Below are 23,170 nucleotides of genomic sequence, written 5' to 3' on the forward strand. Positions count from 1 at the left end.
CTGCGCATAGCAGGCATGGATCATGAGGCAATCAAATTTCTGATGGTTTAAGCCCCTTCTGTTCATTTAAACAAGGAACTTTTTAAAAGGCAGGAGGTTGCAAGCAACTAGGATTTGTTAAACAATCTGTGGTCCTGCTCAAAGGCAACAGAGGAATGCTTTGAGGCCAAAGCAGCCTGGCTCTAAGTGTAAATTGCTTACCACAGGCATCCATTTCAGAATAGCTTCTACAGTCTTGAGGTCAAGGCCAACCTGAGCTATACAGAGAGACCTGGTCACAAATTAACAGAATAATTTAGACTCTAAATTTTAGGTAGTTGTATATAATGTTCTGCCATCCAAAACTAAGCATTAAATTTTGTCACATTTTAAAAAAAAAACTCCTTTTACATCTATCTATCTATCTATCTATCTAATTATATGTGTGGTAGTGACACTGTCTGTACACCGTGACTTGCACATGGAGTTCAGAGATAAACTTTCAGGACTTGTCTCTCTCTTTCCACCATGTGGGTCCTAGGGGAAAAAGTTATTCATCACCAAAATTTGGTATCTGCCTAACCATACTGATATGAACCTACAAAGGTGTTTCACCTGATAAAACATAAGAACTTTCCTTTTGTCAGGCATGGTGGGGCATGCCTTTAATTAACTTTACTCTCAATTGTGAACTCCAGTAAAATAATATTAAAAGAAAGCCAAATACTTTACTTCAGGAGGGAAAAACCAGGGCATAGTCACAAATTAAAGCAAAAACAAACACCAACCATCCAATGTCTGGGATCCACTTCACAGTTTTCTCTGCACTCCTCTAAAGGGTTTGGGTCACTTCTCCAGCTCTGCCCTTGACAGCACACGAAGCTTGTCTTTTAGGCATGGGCTCCACTGCTCCACTGCTGCTGCTGTTTTTGGTGGCCATCCCATGGTACTGGAATCTCCAAAACGCTGGAGTCTTCTGTTACTCCTGGGCTACACTTTCATCAGTAGCCTCTGTACTGGCTGTTTTTGTGTCAACTTGACACAAGCTGGAGTTATCACAGAGAAAGGAGCCTCAGTTGGGGAAATGCCTCCACAAAATCCAGCTGTAAGCCATTTTCTCAACTAGTGATCAAGGGAGGAGGGCCCAGCCCATTGTGGGTGGTGCCATCCCTGGGCTGGTAGACCTGGGTTCTATAAGAAAGCAGGTTGAGCAAGCCAGGGGAAGCAAGCTAGTAATTAACATTCCTCCATGGCCTCTGCATCAGCTCCTGCTTCCTGACCTGCTTGGGTTCCAGTCCTGACTTCCTCTGGTGATGAACAGCAATATGGAAGTGTAAGCTGAATAAACCTTTTCCTCCCCAACTTGCTTCTTGGTCATGATGTTTGTGCAGGAATAGAAACCCTGACTAGGACAGCCTCTCATAGGTAGTCTTCCTGGTGTCAAGCCTCAACTTCTTTGCATGACCCCATCAGTCCTGAGCCTTCTACTGACACTGAAGCTGCACCTTCACCAATGGCCTCTCACAGTGCTGAGCCTCAGCTGCTCTCCATGATCCCTTTATGCCTTCAAAACCAGTACCACCTGAGTGACTCTAACACATTACCAAATACAGCTGCAACCTTGGCTATCTCTGGAACACAGCCTTTCTGTGCTCTCAGGAAACACTTCCTAAATGATTTCACCTCAGTGATGCTGGTCTCCTCTTAATCACAGCTAATTTCTCAGCTCTAGCTGACCAGCACCGATTGTCCCAGTAAAGCAACGGTTTCATTTCATTCCTGCTGGTCTCTTTGGTAATCCTGGCAAAGTCTTCAGCCCCAGCTCAGAATCTCAATTCAAAACAGCAAATGGCTGTTTAAAGGCCTACAGAGCCTTTAGATTTCCCTCGGAAACTTCCCAAGCCAGGCCTCCCTCATCTGCACCGCTCTCACCACTCAATGGCTTTTCTAATCCAAAGCTCCAAAGTCGCTCACTATTCTCCACCAAACATGGTTAAGTCTGCACAGCAATACCTACTTCATCCCATCGTCTGAGAAAAGAAAAGCCACAGTTGCAAGTACTATAAAATTGTTTTGTGAGGAAAAATGTTAAGTCCAATTATAGTTTATAATTTTAACAGCCAAAACAGCCTCCTGCTACCACGTCCTGGGTGCTAGGATCACAGGAGCTGCCACCAGATCCAGTTTACTCAGTGCTGGAATCTGAGCCCAAGGTTTGTGTGTGCTGAAAGCACAGTCTAACAGATCTGCAACCCAGAGTCCCCAGTATTTTCAAGTGGGATGCCAAGAATCAGGAGTTCAAGATCATCTTCAATTACATCACGTGTTTGAGAACACTGTGGACTACATGAGATCTTTGTCTCACAAAGGAAAGGCTGGTGAGATGCCTCAGTGGGTAAAGGCACTCACCACCAAGCCTGATGACTTGAGTTCAATCCCCAGAACCCACATGGTGGAAGGAGAGAACCAATTCCCCCAAGCTGTGCTCTGACTTCAACACTTGAGCTGAAGCATATGGGGCCCATGCACATACACACCACCAATAAATACACACATGTAAATAAATGAATGGTAAACAACAACAAAATATACTGAAAGCATAATAGGCTTCAGCTTAGTTCATAGCTTTGGGTTTGTTGTTGTTGTTGTTGTTGTTTTTTTTTTTTTTTTTTTTTTTTTTTTTTTTTTTTTTGAGACAGGGTTTCTCTCTGTAGCCCTGGCTGTCCTAGAACTCATACTATAGATCAGGCTGGCCTCGAACTTGCAGAGATCTGCCTGTCTTTGCCTCCAGAGTGTTGGGATTAAAGGTGTGCACCACTATTGCCCAGCACCAGGCTTACTTTATTGTTTTAATTGTTGCATTTGTAAGTTTTTGTTGTGGGGGGGAAGCAAAGAGGTAGGGAGGGCTCATGACTGTGATGGCGTATGTGGGGCAGTCAGAAGACAATTGTGTGGAGTCAGTGTTCTGTGACCTTTATATGGGTGGCAGAAATTGAACTCAGGTCATCACGCTCAGGCCTCAAGTACCTTTACTTGATAAGTCATCTAGCCAGCATCCACAATTTTGTTTTCTTTCTTTCTTTTCCTTTTCTTTGTTATTGTTTCAGGAGATACTTGCTTTTCTTTGTTTTCTTGTTTTTATTGTTGTTGTATGGGTTTTTTTGTTTGTTTTCAAGAGAGGGTTTATCTGGGATCCCTGACTGTCCTGGAACTCACTCTGTAGACCCAGAGATCTTCAACTCAGAGATTCACTTGCCTCTGCCTCCTGAGTGCAGAGATTAAAGGCATACACCACAATTGTCTGGCTCTTTTTTTTTGTTAAAGGTTGATTTATTCACTTTTATTTTCGTGAGGTTATGTGCAGCATTGTGCAGGGGCCTAAAGATGCCAAAGGGTATCAGATCCCCTGGAGCTGAGTGGCAAGGAGGTGCCAAGCCACCTGATGTATGTGCTGAGAACTGAACCTGGCTCCTCTGGAAGAGCAACAAGTTCTCTTAACCATGGAGCCGTCTCTCCAGCATGCATGTGGGCACACACACACACACTCACTCAAGCGTTTCCACACAAGCACTCACACAGATACATGCACACACTTGCACATAGGCTTGCCTGTGCAGACACCACACATGCACATTTTTGCACACATATATGCACACACAACACACAAGAACACTTACACTCTCACATACATATTGGTGTATTCTCATACACAGGCACACACAAGCACATATACATGTGCTTATGTGCATATACACACATGAACACACATACATACACCACACACACACACACACACACACACACACACACACACACACACTCACTTCCCCCCAGGGCAAGTTTCTTGTGCATATACACACATACACCACACAGGCACATACATACAGTCACAGACACAGCAAGTTCCTTTTTTTTAAAAGGTTTATTTAATTTTGTATATGTGAGTACACTGTAGCTGTCTTCAGACACACCAGAAGAGGGCATCAGATCTCATTGCAGATGGTTGTGAGCTACCATGTGGTTGCTGGGAATTGAACTCAGGACCTCTGGAAGAGCAACTGGTGCTCTTAACCACTGAGCCATCTCTCCAGCCCAGCAAGTTCCTTAAAAAGTCCACAGTGACTATATGAGACTCTCATAGCTAAAAGTATGGACCACCAAAAATTTTGGCAATAGTAAAAGTTTTTTTTTTTTTTTAATATACAATGACCACAACTCAAATTCAAATCAAACAGGAATGAACCTGAAGTTTTCTGGTAGAGTTTTTCTGTGTTGCTTTGCATGTGACCTTACTGCAGCCTTGGTTCCGAACCTGTAACAAGGGATATTTTACATTGTGATGTCTTCCTACTGTGCTATACCATGGAACACTCTCTGAGACACCTCAGCTTTCATTCAAGGTTTGCACATTAGGAACTGCAGTGTCCTGATCATACTCAGTTTCCTTTCACAGAATTATGATGATTTCATTACGGATGACAAGACATGTTAAAAACTTTCTCCTCACTAAGGATTTGACTATCCAGGCAGTACACCTGGGGGCTGGAGAAGTAGTTAAGAGCCTTATTCTTCTTCTCGAGGACCTAAGTCAGTTCTCAGTACCCATGTTTTGGCTCATAACCATCTGGAACACCAGTCCCGGGCCATCAGACTCCAATTCTCGGTGGACACCAACATGCCCAGTGGTGTACAATCATACATGCAGGTGGCACACACCTAAAGTCTATTTAGAACATAATTGTATTAGAATCTTTCTAAAATTTACCATCTGGGTTGCTAACTTGAGTTTCATAAAATACTAAATGAACCTGGCCGTGGGATTAGACCAGAATTTCCAAGAACTTCTGGAACGAGCCAAGCACTTCTGCCCCTTATTTACCTGTTTATTAACTGGCCATTCTCAACATTGGCAGTATAAAGTCCAACTTATGGATTAACTCTGAAAAACATTTTAGATGCCATATTTTTAGATATTAACTATTCAGCCATGATTTAATTCTTTACATAAAAATAATCAAGCATATCCATGTCAATACATTTCAAATTTGCTTCCAACTTTTTAATATAATTGTTTACTTATGATTTATTATCAATACTTGACTTGTAGGCTTTGGTGATACATCTGTCTTTGAGTCATTCTCTTGTAAGTAACCCCAATAAAACTCATTGGTTCATCGAGTTGAGTTTTGGTGTCCATACTTCTGTTGTAGGCACCTTATCTGGGGTACGTAGACATGTGTATTGAATCTCCCCAGGAAAAGTTTTGTTATACACCACTACCTGTTCTGCCTCCTTCTACCACTGTGATGCATGCCTTTAATTCCTGTACCTGGGAGGCAGAGACAGACACATCTTTGTGAGTTTGAGGCCAGCCTGGTCTGCAGAGTGAGAGTTCCAGGACAGCCAGGGCTACACAGAGAAACCCTGTCTCTAAAAAGAAGAAAAAGAAAGGAAGGACGAGAAAGAGAGAAAGAGAATCCCTAAAGTTCTCTCACTTCTCATATGAAGTATTTTGTCCTTGACGAGCAGTCACGAGTCAGCTTCAAAAAAAAAAAAAAAAAAAAAAAAAAGTCTGTCTGCGCATGACCGACTGGGGAAGGGCGGGGCCAGGGCGGAACTTCCGAGGGCACAGTTCTCGATCTATTGGTTGAGAAGGCTACCGCCGCTTGATCACCTGGCAGGAACCGGAAGCCGGGCTTATAAATTAGAGGAAGCTGAAGCTCCCTGGGTTTTCTTGGAGGGTTTGCTCCTCAGTCGCTTTGATCCCAGATTCGAGGCTTTCCCCGGCCGAGCTTTGCCTTCGCCATGGCGCTCAGCGATGCAGATGTACAGAAGCAGGTGAGGGCTGGGTTGGGTGCCGCGCAGCCGCTGTACCGTCCGGGGGACTGTGTTGACGTTTGTTCTAGCAGAGCCAGGTCTTAGGGTGGCCTGGGTTCTGCGGGGAAGCTCCTCAGACCATCGACCCTCTGGCGCGGGTAGTTTGTGCGGGAATGGTTCGCAGATCCGGGGTAGAGGGCCTTGCACCACATCTCACGTGACTGCTGGTCTCTGCTTCCACTTGCCCGTCACAGAGCCTGCAGCTGACTACCTCCCTTCTCTCACGCTTAATCCAGCAGAGTTTTATGCAGAGGTTGAAAGTGGTTTTTTTGAGTTTTTTTTTTCCAACCTGAAGGACTATCCCGTGATATATTATAGGAAAGGAAACGCAGCTTGCGTTTTTAGGATCTTCGTTGTGTAAATGGAGGTTATTTATCTCGAAACACCATGAACAAGGTGTACATTAATGTTTGTCGAATGAGAAAGCCTTTTCTGATTGCATTTACAATTCACAGAAATGTGCTAGAGTTTATGGAAAATAGTATTTAAATCATGAGTTCAGGTCAGGGTCTCCTGCAGCCTAGGCTGGTGTACAATCTTTTTAACCGAGGATGGTTTTGGCCTCTTTATGCTCTCTGTCTTTGTCTATTTCTAATATACATTGGTGATTTGACTTGCTTGTATGTCTGAGTGAGGGTTTCGGATCCCCTGGAACAAGAGTTACAGACAGTTGTGAGCAACCATGTGGTTGCTTAGAATTGAACCCCGGGTCCTCTGGAAAGGCAGCCAGTGCTCTTAACGGTAACCACTGAGCCACATTTCCAGCCCCCCTCCCCTTTTTCAAGACAGTGTTTCTCTTTGTAACTCTAAAACTCACTCTGTAGACTAGGCTGGCTTCAAACTCATAGATCCATCCACCTGCCTCTGTCTCCTGATTGCTGGGTTAAAGGCGTGCACCATTGCTGCTCAATGGCCTCTTAATTCTTATACTATTTCTCAAGTGCCGAGATGCCTGGTGATTTGTATGTAACTCGCATAAGGTTATATTTTTTTGGTGCATATAATCATTTTGGGGAAATTTATTTAATATTTTAAGTGTGCTATACATTGACTTTTTTTTAACTATTAGGACTATAATTCTAGTTGCGTGTAGACCTACATGGTTCAGAAGTAGTCTGAATCATGAGTTCAGGCCAGCTGGGCTTTAGAACCTGACTTTAGACTCTAAATTCAGACAAAATGAAGGAGTGTAGTAAAGCACAGCCCGGGGATAGGGGAGACACGGGGTGCAGACAGTGCTACAGGGACAGGTGCTTGTATTGCTGTCTGATAGCTGGTCTCCGCATTTAGCAGTCACATTGCCAGTGGGCTTTCTTGTCTCTTCCTTCCCTCCCTCCTTCCTTTCTTCCTTTTGGGGTGTATTTCCCTTGGTATTTTGAAGCCCACTCTCCCTTTGTAGTGCTGGCTAGCTAGCCTTGTGACGAGCACACTTATTCTCCTGCCTCAGCCTCCAGGTCTGGGACTACAGCTTCTCACCCACACCGTGTCTTGAGTTTTCGGGAAAGGAAGTGTGAAGCTTCATTTAAAGTCTTCATAGTTTAGAGAACTAAGTCTATGGGTTTTTTTTTTTTTTTTCCTCCAAGAACTAGGAAAATCCTCTGACTAAAACACCTTAACTGGCTTGTGAATTTTCCTAGAAGAACAGTGTTTTTATCTTTGATGCTTCCATCTCTTTGGTACAAATGTCTTCCCTTTTTATTTTTAGCCAGATATGGGTTAAGAGTGATAGGGTGGTTTTCTTCTTTGTGACAGTGGGTGGGGAAGGGAAAGGGAGCTGTGCTGATGACAGAAGGGAAGTAGGGGTGACATCCATGGTGAAGGTTAAGAAACTACAGCCTTTTCACAGAAAACTGGGCTTTGGGACATTAATCACTTGCCCCGGGTTTTTAGCGTAGGAAAATCTTGGTGCAGTGGAAAGGAACAGTAGCCTCACGTGCTCTTAGCTTAGCAGTCACAACCCAGCCCCTCCCCCCTTTAACCCCATCCTCTCCTCAGTTCCCTTCTTCCTTGTCCTTGTTAGAATGTGGGAGGCCAAGACCTCCACAGGAGAACTATAGTGCAGGAACAGGGTAGTGTGTTTATCAGGTTCTAGAAAATTCTTTTTTTTTCCATATGAAATGAAAGTAATGAAGAAATCTCGTTTATAGCCTGAACTCTCTCAAGTGAGAACAGGGGCCTTTGGTTGTTGTTGGAGGGTCGTGTTTGGCCCTGTGGTTAGATAGGGCTCCAACCCAGGTCTTGGTGGAAAAGTAGACAAGTGGTCTTTCAGTGAGCTACACTCCAGGGCCAAGGACAATGTGTTTTGTTTAGTATATTCTTAGGAGAATATAGGCCAAGTGCCAAGCATATAGTAGTAGGTGCTTAAGAAATGTAATTTTTTTTTTCAGTTTAATGTCTGACAGGTGGTGCTGTGCTCAGGTCCTCAATTTGGTGGGCAAGCACTGAGCCATAAACTCCTTCCCGTCACTCAACATTTGCTTTTTTTTTTTTAAATATAGAGAATATGGTCTTTTATTATATCAGATTTTCTAAGGGACTGGACTACAGAAAAAAATATTCTTTAAAGATTTGTTTCATGTATGTGGGTACACTGTCGATATCTTCAGTCACACCAGAAGAAAGCATCAGATCCCATGACAGATGGTTGTGAGCCACCATGTGGTTGTTGGGAATTGAACTCAGGACCTCTGGAAGAGCAGTCAGTGCTCTTAACCACTGAGCCATCTCTCCAGCCCTACAGAAAATATTATAGTGGGATAGCAGAGAGGAGAAAAAGCGTTTTAAAGGTCTGGGTTTTTGGTTTTCCCTTTTCTGGCTGGGGTGGAGTTAAATGTCCTTAAGGGTTGACTCATTTCTTAGCCTCTTTGGTTGACTGTAAACAGGCTCCTGCCTGAGTTTAAATAAATGCCTCTGCTCTAGGCTAGGCCGATGAAGGCAGGTCTGTAGCTGAGGGCCACCGCAGCTAAGGATGCAGGTTATACAGGTTTGAACTGGTTTCACCCAGGGAAGCTGAACACATCATAGAGCATTTATAAACACCGATCACTTCATTGAAGTGTGTCTGTGCTTGAGACTGGCCTCACTCTGCAGTCAGGCCGTTCACAAATTCTCCTGCCTCTGTTCCCTGTGAGGGGTCACAGGCATGTGCTGTCATGCCCAGATTTTAAAAATAACATTTAATTTCTGTCTAGTTTCTATTGCTGTGATAAACACAGTGACCAAAAGCAGCTTGGAGAGGAGTTTCACTTACACCCACATATTCATCTCAGAGGAAGCCAGGGCAGGAACTGGAGACAGGGGAGACCATGGAAAAACTGTCTAGGGGTTTGTTCCTCATGACTTGCTCAGCATGATTTCTAGATATCCCAGGACCACCTGCCCAGATGAGGCACCACCCAAAACAGGCTGAGCCCTCCCATATGAAATCACTAAGAAACACTATTTAGGCTTGTTTGCCTACAGGCCCATCTCATGGGAGACATTTTCTCAGTTATGGTTCCTCCTTTTCAAAGAACTCTAGCTTGTGTTGTTGTGCCAAGTTGGTAAAAACAAAACAAACAAAAACCTAAAACCTAACCTCACAGACAAATGGAGAAAGAATCCGGACGCTCAGGTACTTGGTAGAGGAAGTCCAAAGTGTCCTGGGAACAGCAGTGTGGAGGGCCTGACCTGTTAGCCAGGGGAGGACTGGTTCAGGAAAAAGGTGGGGCATATTTAACACCCTCAGATGAGGAACTGAACTGAGTGGGCATAACAGTGGCATCTGAAGAGGCTTCAGTTGTTGGTTTGTTCTGGATGTTGCTCCAGAGGGAAGTGGCAGTCAGGCTGGTACCTCTGCAGGCTGCACTGGCCACGTGGTCCTGATTACCATGGAAAGTGCGGCAGGCTCCGAGCTTGGTAATCCTCTTGTGACCGCCTAAGGACTATGAAGTTACACATCACTGTCTTCTCTCACTGAATTAAAACAATGTCTTTTCTCTTCTAGATTAAGCACATGATGGCTTTCATTGAACAAGAAGCCAATGAGAAAGCCGAAGAAATAGATGCAAAGGTGAGATTTTTGTTGTTGTTGCTGCTGCTGCTGCTGTTGTTTTTCTCAACACAAGGATTCTCTGTGTCCCTGGCTGTCCTGGAACTGACTTTGTATGTGGACCAGGCTGGAACTTACAGGGATCTGCCTGCCTCTGCCTCCTCGGTGCTGGGATTAGAGGCATGTTTCATCACTGTCCAAGATGTGTCTTGTTTTTATTATACAATAAATAGAAAATAGTTTCATTATATATCATACTTATCATTAAGATTTACTTTTTGTGGCTAGAGAGATGGCTCAGCAGTTAAGACCACTGGCTGTTCTTTCAGAGGTCCTGAGTTCACTTCTCAGCACCCACATGACAACTCATAGCTGTCTATAACTCCAGTTTTGGGGGACCCCACACCCTCACACAGACATACATGCAGGCAAAAGATTAATGCACATAAAAATGGATAAGTCTTTTAAAAAAGAAGAAAGTCTTAAAAAAAGATTTACTTATTTGTGTATGTTTGTGAAACTACATGACTTTAAATTGGCACCATGTACATGCAAGTATCCTTGGAGGCAGAGACTGTCGGGTCCCCTGTAACTGGAGTTAGAGGAGGGTAAAAGCCATTGTGGGTGCTCAGACCTGAGCCCAGGTCCTCTAGTAGAGCGAGTGCCCTTAACAGCTGAGTCATCAGTCCAGTACTACTTACATTTTTTTTTTCCAACTGCATTCTTGTTGTGGGGTGGGGCTGTGTGGAGCTTGGAGAATAACTTTCTGGGGTCAGTTCTCTCCTTCTCCTATGTGGGTCCCTGGATCACCCACTTTGTTTTCCCTCTGAGACAGGGTTTCACTCTCCCAGGCTGGTCTCTATCTCTGCAATGTAGTCAAAACTGCCTTTGAACTTCTGCCCTTGAACTCCTGTTCTTGAGTCCCACGTCCCAAGGACTGGCCCCATAGTTGTATGACCATCTTCCCTGTCTGCCGTGCTGGGATTGAATGCAGTCATGCAAGCACTCTACCAAATGGCTAGATCTTTTCCTAGCGTTCATTTTAGAATGTGGTAGTTAAGGGCTGGCCAGATGGCTCAGCCACTGAGAGCACTTACTGCTCATCCAGAGAACTGCATTTCCTTCTCTGCACTCATAATGGGCAGCTCACAGCTGCAACTCCAGCTTGAGATCTGTTGTTTCTGGCCTCCATGGGCAGGAGCACACACCTATTCATAATTTAAAATAATAACCACATTCTTTAAAAAAGAATGTGAAAAGCAGGGCATGGTGGCTCATGCCTTTAATCCTAGTCCTCGGGAAGCAGAGGCAGGCAGATCTCTGAGTTGGAGGCCAGCCTGGGCTATAGAATAAGTTCCAGGACAGTCAGAGCTACACAGAGAAACCCTGTCTCAAAGGAGAAAAGAAAAAAAAAAAAAAGAATATGAAAGTCCAAATATCTATTTTAAGCTTTGAATAATTAAATCAGTAACATTTCTAAAGTCATAATTCTTTTTTTTTCTAAAGATGATTTATTTCCTGTATGTGAGTACACTGTAGCTGTCTTCAGACACACCAGAAGAGGGCATCAGATCTCATTACAGGTGGTTGTGAGCTACCATGTGGTAGCTGGGAATTGAACTCAGGACCTCTGGAAGACCAGTCAGTGCTCTTAACCACTGAGCCAACTCTCCAGCCCCCTAAAATGATAATTCTTTTGTTCTTATTTTTAAAATAGGGTCTTATGTACCATAGGTGACCTTGTGTTTCTAGGTAGATTAAGATGCCTTAAAGTTTAAAAACAATTTTTACACTTACTGTATGTACACGTATGCTTATGCATTGTTGTTTTCAGTTTGAAAGGTTCATAATTTTATTACTGGACAAACACCCTAATTTAGACATGAGCAAGTCTCTGGGTTAAAACTGTTGAAATCCATCTGGTAGGACTGATCGATGACCACAGTTCAGCATAAGCCCTCAGTCCTGCCCTGTGTGAACCCTCACAGACCAGCTTCCTTCTCCTCCAGTGTCTTCTCTTAGGACTGTACCTGAGTTTGTTACCAGTTTTCATCCGAATCCACTGAGGAACGGGGTGATTTTGCTTTTGCTTCTTGGCCAGGAATCACTTGATTCTGAAAGTCTTGTGAGACGACAGGGCGAGAAGTGGAATGTATTGTATTTTTTAAATAAAAAAAAGAAAGAAAAAGCACAAGAAATACACACAGAGATACATGGTTATGCACACAAAACCCATAAAACAAATTAAATGATAATAGATATGCAAAGGACATGTAAGGTTAAAAAAAATGCCCAAAATATTATGAGACAAAACATCTCCAAAGGTACCATTCAGTTTGTTTTGTGTTGACCCTCTAGGCCAGGCTTGAGACTCCCTTAAGTCTGGTTTGAGTAACCCTCTGAAACGCTGTGTGAAGAGACACCGGTGACCATGCCAACTTTTATAAAGGAAGACATTTAAATGGGGCTGGCTTACAGTTCAGAGATCTAGTCCATTATCCTCGAGGCAGGAAGCGTGGCAGCATGCAGACAGGCGTGGTGCTGGGGAAGGAGGTGAGAACTGTGCATGTGAATCCGGAGGCAGCAGGAAGAGACAGTGAGCCTCTGGTCTGGCTTGAGCTTCTAAAACACACTTCCTCCAACAAGGCCACACCTACTTTAAGAAAGCCATACCTCCAATAATGCTGTTCCCTGTGATTTGGGGGTGGGGGGTGCACAGCCCACCCCAGACTTCATTGGAGAAAACTTTTTTTTTCCTTTACCTTGGGATTGAATTCCGGTTGTCAAATTTAGCAGCAGATACCTTTACCTGTTAGGCCATGTCACCTATCCCTGTCTTCACGTTTGTTTTTGTTGTTGTTGCCGATGTTTTGCTTTGAGACAGGATCTCACTCACTATGTAGACTAGGCTGGCCCCACACTCAGAAATCCACCTGCCTTTGCCCCTAACTTTGGGGACTAAAGGCATGTGCCACCATACTCAGTTATAGTCTTTTTTCTTTTTTAAATTTAAAATTTTTTTAAAGGTTTGTTTATTTTGTATGAGTACACTGTAGCTGTCTTCACACGCCAGAAGAGGTCATAGGATCCCATTACCGACGGTTGTGAGCCAACATGTAGTTGATAATCATAGTACCTGAGTATAGAGCCAGGAGGACTGCCCACATGTGGATGACCAGGAAGAGAAAGTACTCATAAACAATGACATCTATAAATTCTAACTTTAAAAAGATTGTCAGGGTTGGAGAGACAGCTCCTTGGTTTAGAGCATTACTGCTGTTACATAGGACCAGAGTTTGGTTCCCAGCACCTGTATCAGTGGCCAGGGGCCACCTGTAACTTTAGCCCCAGGGCATCGAGTATCCTCTTCTGGCCTCCATAGCACATGGATACACATGGCATATACATTTAAAAAGACAAACCAATGCAGTGGCACAGACTTTAATCCCAGCACTTGGGAGGCAGAGGCAGGTAGATGTCTGAGTTTGAAACCAACCTGGTCTACAGAATAAGGGTTTCAGGACAGCCAGGGCCACACAGAGAAGCGCTGTCTTGAAAAATTGAGAACAAAACAAACAAAAAAACACCCAAGTAGTTTTTGAGGATAAGTGTTACAGTAAATATTCTGTTTCACATAGGTTCTAAGTGAGAGCATGGAAGTATTCCTGGTCCCTGGAAGCTCCAAATAAAAGGAGCAGCCAATAAATTAACATGTAATTAACAGTGTAATAAATTAGCATGTGTTAATTCTTCATAGGCAGAAGAAGAGTTCAACATTGAGAAAGGTCGTCTTGTGCAAACCCAAAGATTGAAGATTATGGAATACTATGAGAAGAAAGAAAAGCAGATTGAGCAGCAGAAGAAAATGTAAGTAGATGATAGTACACTAAACTAAAGAAGCTTGTGTGTTGTAGCCCAGACTGGCCTGAACTTGCTGATCCAACTGCAGCCCCCTCCCATCCCCCTCCCGACTGGGATTACGGGCGTGCTTCATTGTAAGTGACTCACACATGGGGATCGGAACCAGGGCCTGGTGTGGTCCACATGCTCTGCCAACCAGCTGTCAGTGAGCTTTGTCAATGAAACTCGGCCACAGAGAGTAGTAGCTCAGTGGGACTGTGCTCGCTTACCCTGTGCAGGACCCCAGACTGCATTCCCTGAGAAAGTTTGGAATGCTGAATGCTGGAGACGTGGGAACACTGGAACAGAAACCTCAGCTGGGGTGGTAGCTAGTGTCTGAGACAGGAGGGTCACACGTTCACAAATGGCAAGAACAACAGGGTCCACAGCTAGACCTTCTCTCCAAAGCAAACAGACGGGAGAGAGCTGGCCATGTGGTCACTCCTGCAACCTAGCAGAGGCAGATCTGGGAGTGCCGGGCCAGCCAGAGCTACACCGTGAGACCTTGTCTCAAGAACAAAACAGCTGAGGGAACACCTCCCTGGGCACCTGAATGTTATCTATTGTCTTTCCTGGGCTCTTTGCTCTCACGTGGGAAGTTGTATGTCTGCAGTCATTGTTTCTTATGCTGTATTGATATTCTCCCATCTCCTTTGTAGTCAGATGTCCAACTTGATGAATCAAGCAAGGCTCAAAGTCCTCAGAGCAAGAGATGACCTCATCACTGTGAGTAGTCCTAGTAGTTGTGAAACTATAAAATGCTTATTCACTTGCCCGCTATAGAGAATCACTAGGTAACATTTACAGATAATGGGGTGTTTTGTTGCTTTTGTGTTTGCTTGGGTTGGTAGGTTTTGTTTGCTTGCATTTGTGAAAAGTTTCTCAATATGCCGTTGGCCTAAACCTTGACCCTCTAGTCCTAGTCCTAGTCCTAGTCCTAGTGTAGGACTACAAGCATGTACCACCGTGCTCAGGCTTAGGAGCATTTTTTAGAGAGAAAAACATTTGTTCAGCAGATCATTGAACTGGATATTAACAGTAGACACAGGCATGATAGCAGTCTGGCCTTGAGTTTGGTGAACGCTAAGCTAATAGCTGGTAAGATAGGATCAGATCATACAACAGCAAGAAGCAAGCCATAGAGGGTGGGGCTGAACGCAGGGCCCTGAGTGTGAAACCAAGAACCAGGCCTGCTTTCAATTAAACAGAAAAATTGTTTCAGCTACGCAGTGGTGGCGTTCACCTTTAATCCCAGCACTCAGGAGGCAGAGGCAGGTAGATCTCTTAGGTCCAAGACAGCCAGGGCTACACAGAGAAACCCTGTCTTAAGAAAAAGAAAAAAAAAAGGTTTTTGTTGTTTTATTTAGTGGGTAGTATCACAAACAGCATACTTAGTATGAGAACAAATGGTAGCATCAGAGTTGCACGTCCAGTACCGAGGCACCACCTGTAACATCTGCATGGAAAAGGTGGAGGCAGGAAGATTGCTTAAGTAAAGGCCAGCCTGGGTCTTAGTGACCCTGTATCACACATACAGCGGCGGTCCTGACGGTGCAGAACGGGATGTTTGAAGCCAGCTTGGGCCTCAGGGTTAAGATCCTGTCTTAGGGCTGGAGAGATGGCTCAGTGGTTAAGAGCACTGATTGCTCTTCCAGAGGTCATGAGTTCAATTCCCAGCAACCACACGGTGGCTCACAACCATCTGTAATGGGATCAAATGCCCTCTTCTGGTGTGTCTGAAGACAGCTAGCGTACTCATAAATAAATAAACAAATCTTTAAAAAAAAAAAAGATTCTATTTCAAAGGGAAATTTTTCTCATGCATTGTCCTCCTGAATTTCTTCTGAAATGTGTGGATTTTTGCCTGTATGTAAGTCTGTATCGTGTGCACATCTCATACCTTTGGAGCCCAGAAAGGGAGTCAGACTCTCTAGAATTGGAGCTACCGACAGCTAGCTGGGAGACAGCATTGAAGGTGCTGAAATCAAACCTCTGCAAGAAGAGCCCTTAACCACCAAGCCATTTATTTCTCCAGTCTTCATGAAGTGTGTTTGTGTGTGTTTGTGCGCGTGTGTGCGCGGGAGCGTGCGTGCGTGTGCATGAACTTTTTTTTTTTTTTTTTTGAGACAGGGTTTTTTTATGTGGCCCTGGCTGTCATGGAACTTGCTCTGTAGACCAGGCTGGCCTGGAACTCACTGAGCTCCACCTGCCTCTGCCTCCTGAGTGCTGGGATTTATGCCTGGCTGTTTGAGAGACAAGGTGCCAGTAGCCTTAAAATCTGGAGCTCTCTAATTAGCTGAGTGACGGTAAGCCCTGGACTCAGAGCATCCTTGCACTGACCCCGCAGTGCAAGCATAAACCACCGTGCAGGTTCACACTCAGCAGTCCTTCTTCCCTGTCTGGATTGGAATTACAGGCCTGTCGATCTTTCCAGGTTTTGGGCCAAGCAGATCTAAACTGAATTCTCTAAGAACAAGAATGGTGTTTCCCATCAGCACTTCACAGTGTATGTGGCATAGTCACATACATTATCTGTGTGTTCAGGGGAAACCCAGGAGTGGGGTGTGAGGTGAAGGCAGGAGCTGGATGAGCTGTAAGGTAGATGTAACTCAGGGGTAACAGGGATGCAACATAGATGTAACACATTTCTTTCCACCTTTTGTAGGATCTGCTAAATGAGGCAAAACAGAGACTCAGCAAGGTGGTAAAAGATACGACCAGGTACCAAGTGCTGCTGGATGGGCTGGTCCTCCAGGTAGGCCCCTAGGCCTAGTCTGCCACGTACAGCTGCAGTTCTCAGGCCAGAGTCCAGCCTCCTCTTCCCTGTGTCTGTGGTGTGTTGCATAAGATGCAGCATCTCTTGTCTAAGACTTGAAGGTGTTACTACTATTTCCTGATTGTACAGTTCTTACTACTTAAATCTACCTGCCTGCAGTTAAATTTCCTGCATTGATTTGACCTTTAAAATACTTGGCTTTAACCTGATGTTTAGTGCTGAGGATACAGTTTGGTGGTAAAGGCAGAATGCTTGCTTAGCATGTGGGAGACCCTCAGGTCCAATCCCTAACGCGTGAAGAGAAAAGATCAAGCAGTTGTTTGCTCCTGGGTTACGGTCCCTTTCTCTTACTCGTGTTAATGCAGAGTGTACGAACATGTGCTCCGCTGTGTTCTCCACTGTACTCTGATTGCTTGTTACAGGGCTTGTACCAGCTGTTGGAGCCTCGAATGATTGTGCGCTGCAGAAAACAAGACTTCCCTCTGGTGAAGGTAAAACCGTCGTTAATATTATTATTATTAGCAGTAGTTGTCATTGCTGGCTTAAGGGGAGGGCAGCCTCCAAAGGTGCCAAACCCCGACCATGCCACTGATACCACGCTGTCTGCTGCCTACATCTCACACCTGAGCTCTGTGGCACTATCCCTGGACTCCCTGGAGTGTCCTGTTGCCAGGCCCATTGACTTTACAGGTGACCTCATGTCTCTGCCTCCAACCTGTGTGCAGACTCTCATTTTATTTTCCCCTTTTCCTCAGAAGTGGCACCCTTAGGACCTTAGCAACAAAGCTTGCTTTTATTTGAAAGTGTTTCATTGTTTTCTGTCCCCCCCCCCCCACCAGGCTGCAGTACAAAAAGCAATTCCTATGTATAAAATTGCCACCAAAAAAGATGTTGATGTCCAAATTGACCAGGAGGCCTACCTGCCCGAGGACATGTAAGAATCTTTCTGTTAAATCTGCTTCTTGTTATTGTAGTGGCCTTGGTGCTAAGCCTCTTAGTATTTTATCTATTGTTATAGAGTGGGGGGCAGTTGGTTCTATTGCTGCAGCACCACAACCGAAAAGCAAGCTGAGGAAATGGTTTGCCCTACACTTGGCCAATCATAATCCATCACTGGAGGAAGTCAGGACAGGACCTGATACAGAGGCCATGGAGGGGTGCTGCTTACTGATTTGCTTCTTATGGCATGCTCAGCCTGCTTTCTTGTAGAACCCAGGTTCACCACCTCCGGGATGGTACAACCCACCATGTTTGGGCCCTCCCCCATCAATCACTATAGAGAAAAGTGCCTTACAGCTGGGTCTCACGGAGGCATTTCTTCAACTGAGGCTCCTTTCTTTTCCTGGCTCCAGACACAAAACCAGCCAGTACAATGGGAAAGCCCATACCTGGGTTTAGTCCTCAGCCCTGACAGAGGTCGCTGCTGTTGCAGGAGAGAGGTTGTTTTCTTCAGGTACTTGTGTAGGTTTCCTGTTAGGGCTCCGGTTCTCCCTCATTACTTCAGGCTGGTCTTGAGGTCAGGGTGGCAGCACTTTCTGTATGGGAGTGTGGGACATAATCCTAGAAGTTGTTGAATATTAGCATCGCTGACAGAGCGGTCTGTGTGATGTCACGTTGCTACCACTACCTAAGATAGAGCAGGATCTTGGGAAATTCTGAACTAAATTGAAAGAACATGAGGCTTGGAAATGTGAAATGGTTGAGAACTTTGGCCATCAAAGTTAGATTGGGAGTTTGGGGTTTTGTTTCATTTCTTCTACAACACCATGTAGAACCCAGGCTGTCATGCATCATGAGTCAGATGTGGGTTTGCTTTACTCTGACACGGTCTGACTGAGTGGTGTTGTAACACTTTGTCTCACTGAGCCTTGACTTCAGTTTTGGTTTTCTGTTTTTGTCTTTCTGGTGGTGAGAGGATGAGACAGGATTTCACTCTGTGGACTGGGTTGGCTTTGTTCGAAGCAGGCTGGGATCACAGGCATGGCTCACCGTGCCCAGCTGACTTCATTAAACTGAAGCAATTCAAATGAGATCATGTCTAGGCAGCAATCAGTGGTGCCGATGTGCTATGGAAACTGAGGGGCTGATCCTCCCTGAGGCCTTGTCATCAGACATATTTTGAATTCCAGAGAGCAGACTAGCAATGAAGTGGGCTGGGGTGCAGCTCACTAGTTGAGGGTGTGCATGGCAGGTGTGAGATCCTGGGTCCCATCCCCAGCACCAAAGAGAGATAAGGTGCCTATGCTTCCCTCTGTAGTATCTTCAAGTCTAAGACACCACTATAGCCAGGTATACCACTATTTCCAAAGGCAGACACAGGGAAAGCTGGGCATGGTGGCACTTGCTGTAATCACAGTACTTAGGATGCTATAGCAGAGATTGCCAGGAGTTCATGGCCAGCCACACAGAGATGCACATTCTGCACAGATGCCAGCCTGGGCAGCACAGCTCCACCTTGTTTGAAGAAAGAAACCAAAAATTGTCAATTTCCACACCATGTAAGATAAATACGTCAAGATCTGCTAGTTTCTGCCTGATGACAGGAGACAGGCATTTCTTCTTTGCAGGATGAATGGATTATATATTGTTTTCAGAGCCTTTTGCGTTTTGTATTCCAGTTAAGAGATTACAGACTTACTTTTTGGGGCTAAGTGGTATTTGTTTATTGTGGCTAATATTCCTTTTCCAGTTTCTCAGAGTACATTTCCTCATCCACTATATCTCGTTATACATAAGACGCAGAGGTTCCTGGGAAGGTTAGAAAGCCACAAAAAGCTGTACATACACATCAGCCGTGGTGTGCTTGCTCTGGAGGCTGAGGCGGGACAGGGTTTATTGCTTCTCAGCCTCTTGTCTCTGATCAATTAGTGTTTGAGGCCAGTTTGAACTATAAGGGAGACTGTCAAAACTCAGAGGGAAAGAGAAGAAAGCTGACATTCAGTGCTTGCTGGGGTTGGTTTTACTTATTCTCTCCCTAATATCCTCACATTACTCCACAAAACACCACCAGGAGTCAGGCCTCAGCAGAGCATCTTTAGTGAGAGAAAAAGAGGTAGACACAGAAAGGGGAAGAAGGATGCAGCTATGGCCATCATCAACCAAAACACCCCAAAGGAAAGCACTTTTCCCAACCTGTACCTGATGGCATGTGCCTGTAATCTCAACAGAGGCAGGAGGATTTTAGATGATAAGTCCCAGGCTAGCCTGGGCTAGCTAATGAGGTGTTGTCGAAAACAGTATCTGGGCCTTTGTCTGACAGTCTATTTATCTTGGTAACTGACAGAACTTCATTTGTAGGTGAATCTTGTTCCCCATGGTTCCTTGAAATACAGTTGACCTGCATATGCCTCTTGAGTGCAGAGAGGCTTTGAGGAGTGTGGTGACATGCGAGGGTGGCTCGAGACAGCCAGTAGGCAGTCAAGGATGTTGAGTTACTGTCCTGTCTTTGTCAGCAGCATGCAGGTGTCACATCTCCTATATGCCGCCTGTTGACTCATAGCGAAGAGAATTGAAACCGGTTTCTAGCTTGCTGGGGAGGACTGACTAGAATCGAGCAGCATGCTGTAATCCCGTGACTGTGCTCAGCAATCACTTGTGTGAGAGTACTGAGTTCTCACTGAGGCTGTGCAATTAGTGTTGCCCTGTTGTACAGTTTACATGCCGAGGCTGTCTTTTGTGCTGAGGGGGTAGAGGACATGTCATGGGAGCACACCTTTGTCATGGGTGCACACCTTCTCAAGCCTGATACTTTGTTACTTTCTGTGTTCTCTGTAGAGCTGGTGGAGTTGAAATCTATAATGGGGATCGCAAGATAAAGGTTTCCAACACTCTGGAAAGCCGACTGGACCTAATAGCCCAGCAGGTGAGTGCAGACTCTGGCTACTCTACAGTCGGCTGGCACTTGCTCCAGAGAACACAGGCCTCTCAGAGTGAGTGCAGAGGTGCTGGTCTTCATGTCTCCACATTTGCACACAATGCAAGGAAACCAGCCTAAAACGCAGGTCATCTTCCAGGCAGGTGGTCAACAGCTTACTTTCTCTTTCTCAGTCCCTGACTTGGAAGTATAGTTTTGACTGGGTGTAGTGGTGCATGCCTAGAGGCAGGTGGAGGATCTCTGTGAGTTTGAGGCCAGCCTGATCTACAGAGTGAGTTTCAGGGCCGCCAGGGATACACAGAGAGACCCTGTCCAGAAAAAATAAAGAGTACATAGAAATAAAGAGTAGCTTAGCCAGATGTGGCAGCTTTGCTGCTGGGGAGGCCAAGGCAGGATTACTGTGAGGCCAGTCTGAGCTGCAGGTTGGGACCTTGTCTCCCAGAAAGTGCACCATGCTGAAATGAAAGCGTCTTGTAGCCAGAGTACTTCCCTGTGTCTAGATCAGGTGATCTAGAGCTAATCAGCCTTCTGTGGTAACCAGTCCTACAGATAGGTTGTTAGTGGAGATGAAAGCTTCAAGCCCAGGTTGGACAGATAAGTAGCTCAGTGAGTAAAGTACTTCCCTCATAAGCTTGAGGTCTGAGGTCTCCTGAGAAGCTTCATCCAGCATCCGCAGATGCAGAGACCATAGCTAAACATCTGGCAGAGCTCGGGGAGTCTTTGGGGAGTGAGCAGGTTGTAGAGGTCAAGGACATCACAAGGAGACCCACAGAGTCAACTAACCTGAGGCCATGGGGGCTCACAGAGTGTGGGCCCTCAACCAGGGTGAATGCAGGAGCTGGACAGATGTGTAGCTTGTTCTTCGTGTGAGTCCCCTAACAAGCAGAGTGGGGGCTGTCTTGGTCTGCCATTGGATCCCTTTCCCCTACCGAGATCGCCTGGTTAGGCCTCCGTGGGTGAGGATGTGCCTAGTCCTTGTGGGACTAGATATACCAGGATGGAGTGGTATCCAAATGGGATTCCTGTTCTCTAAGGAGAAGGGGAGAGGGCAATAGGGGGAAGGATCTGTAAGGGTGGGACTGGAGTGTGTGTGTGTGTGTATATATATATATATATATATTACATAAATTCAGGCATGGTGACATGTTTATAATCCTAGCTGTGGGGAAGAGGATGGAGGAGGATTTTTGGGGCTCCTTGGCCATCTAGCCTCGCTGAGTCATGCAAACCCTAGGCCAATAAAAGGTGGATGGCTCCAAAGGAGTAACATTTGAGGTGGTCCTCTGGCCTCTACAGCATGTGGACATGGCATCTCCCTCCTTTTCCTTCCCACTCACTCTCCATTCCTGAGGAGACAAAACTTCAGGCCAGATGCAGTGCACACCTGTGTAACCCTAACGGTTAGGAGGCAGGAGGATAGCCAGCTTCATCCTGGGCTACACAGTAAAGAAATTACTGACATGACCCCTCCATGATATGGTTACAGCTTTTACTGTAGAAATGAGAGCAGCCAGAGGCATCTCAAGAGTCCAGAGCAAAGGGAGAAGGAAGTAGACTGGACATGAGCAGGGCTGGGAGAGTGGGAGAGAAGCTACCGAGAGAGAGGCCGGAGCACAGTGGGGGAGAGTGGGAGGATAGATCTGTGAGAGCAGAGGGGAGCACCTCCATCATAAAGAGGACTGGATGGGATTCACACACTCTGTCCCAGACTGTGTACAGTAATGACAAGGCCTTTCTTCCCTGTCCCTTTTGTAAGTAGTAAGCCCATATAGTATGACTGCTGAAGTGTCTGTCACGGTGCTCAGTAGGACAGGTCTGATATGGTTGGCTCCAATGTCCTTCCCCCACATGGTGGTTAAGGTTGTCTACAAGTTCCCTGACTGAGATCCTTATTTACTGACTTCTTTACAGATGATGCCAGAAGTCCGCGGAGCCTTGTTTGGTGCAAATGCCAATAGGAAGTTTCTGGACTGAGCCTAAGGAGGTGCAGTTCACCCATGGCTGTACTCCTGGAGAAACAGATTATCTGTGTGGCTTCCTCTTTCTGTTCTAATACTGGTAATCAGTGGACACCCTCTACAACAGAAGGGCCACTTTGTGTGGGCAAGATCCCAGCCCCAGCTCATCTGAAGCCACAGCTGTGCACTGGTTTGCAGCAGAATGGGTGGGGTCAGATGTGCTGCGCAGCCCTCAGCAAGGACCCATTCTTTCCCTGCTCCTGCTCTAGTCTAGAGGGAGTTATGCATGCTGACCCCTGCTCTTTGGGCGTAAGGTGCATGTGGGGCACACATTCCTCCAGAAACACTAGCTTCACTGTTACTGTTTAGGTCTAGTCTTCCTTATCTGTAAATGTGATTTAAAATCTAAGCCACAAATATTCTTTATTTATTAAAACAAAAGGTTTATGTGGATTTGGTTGTTGTTCCTTATGTAAGGCGCCAGGTTTGTGATTAAGTAAGTTCTATTGGGCTCAGTAGCACGCATCAGTAGTCCCAGCTGTAGTGGAAGGAGTGTTTGGGGCCAGCCTGGGCAACAAAGAAGACCCAGTGAAGAACTATCCCAAAGCCCTCCATGTATTAACCACTCAGAGGCTCCCTCACTAGACTTTGCTGCAGCTCTGTGACCAAATGATACCACACCCAGATGTTCAGTATACCTGTCCTGGAGGCTGGACAGCTTTGTGTGTGTCCATGACTAGGGGTGGGTCCCAGAGCCTCACAGGGTAGGTAAGCAG

The 23,170-nt window shown here is 45.5% G+C and overlaps 1 protein-coding gene across 1 annotated transcript; it reads left to right on the plus strand.

Annotated features, from left to right (window-relative positions):
- The first annotated feature begins 5,669 nt into the window (after nt 1–5,669).
- ATP6V1E1 (ATPase H+ transporting V1 subunit E1) lies at nt 5,670–22,847 on the plus strand. The gene is made up of 9 exons (XM_080914863.1): nt 5,670–5,817; nt 9,842–9,907; nt 13,644–13,753; nt 14,446–14,512; nt 16,452–16,541; nt 16,985–17,053; nt 17,402–17,496; nt 20,337–20,424; nt 22,348–22,847. The coding sequence occupies exons 1-9, from the start codon at nt 5,785–5,787 to the stop codon at nt 22,408–22,410; spliced, it is 681 nt and encodes a 226-aa protein (XP_080770989.1). The 5' UTR covers nt 5,670–5,784; the 3' UTR covers nt 22,411–22,847.
- Nucleotides 22,848–23,170: the final 323 nt, after the last annotated feature.

This window comes from Micromys minutus, assembly GCF_963924665.1.
Source record: "Micromys minutus genome assembly, chromosome: 3".
Lineage (NCBI taxonomy): Eukaryota > Metazoa > Chordata > Mammalia > Rodentia > Muridae > Micromys > Micromys minutus.

What these genes read in the sequence shown, in the direction of transcription:
- ATP6V1E1 (XM_080914863.1), top strand. Translation starts at nt 5,785, where the DNA reads ATGGCGCTCAGCGATGCAGATGTACAGAAGCAG. An exon ending in ATGCAGATGTACAGAAGCAG is followed by an intron (nt 5,818 to 9,841) that starts GTGAGGGCTGGG and finishes TTTCTCTTCTAG; the next exon opens with ATTAAGCACATGATGGCTTT. An exon ending in CAAGAGATGACCTCATCACT is followed by an intron (nt 14,513 to 16,451) that starts GTGAGTAGTCCT and finishes CACCTTTTGTAG; the next exon opens with GATCTGCTAAATGAGGCAAA.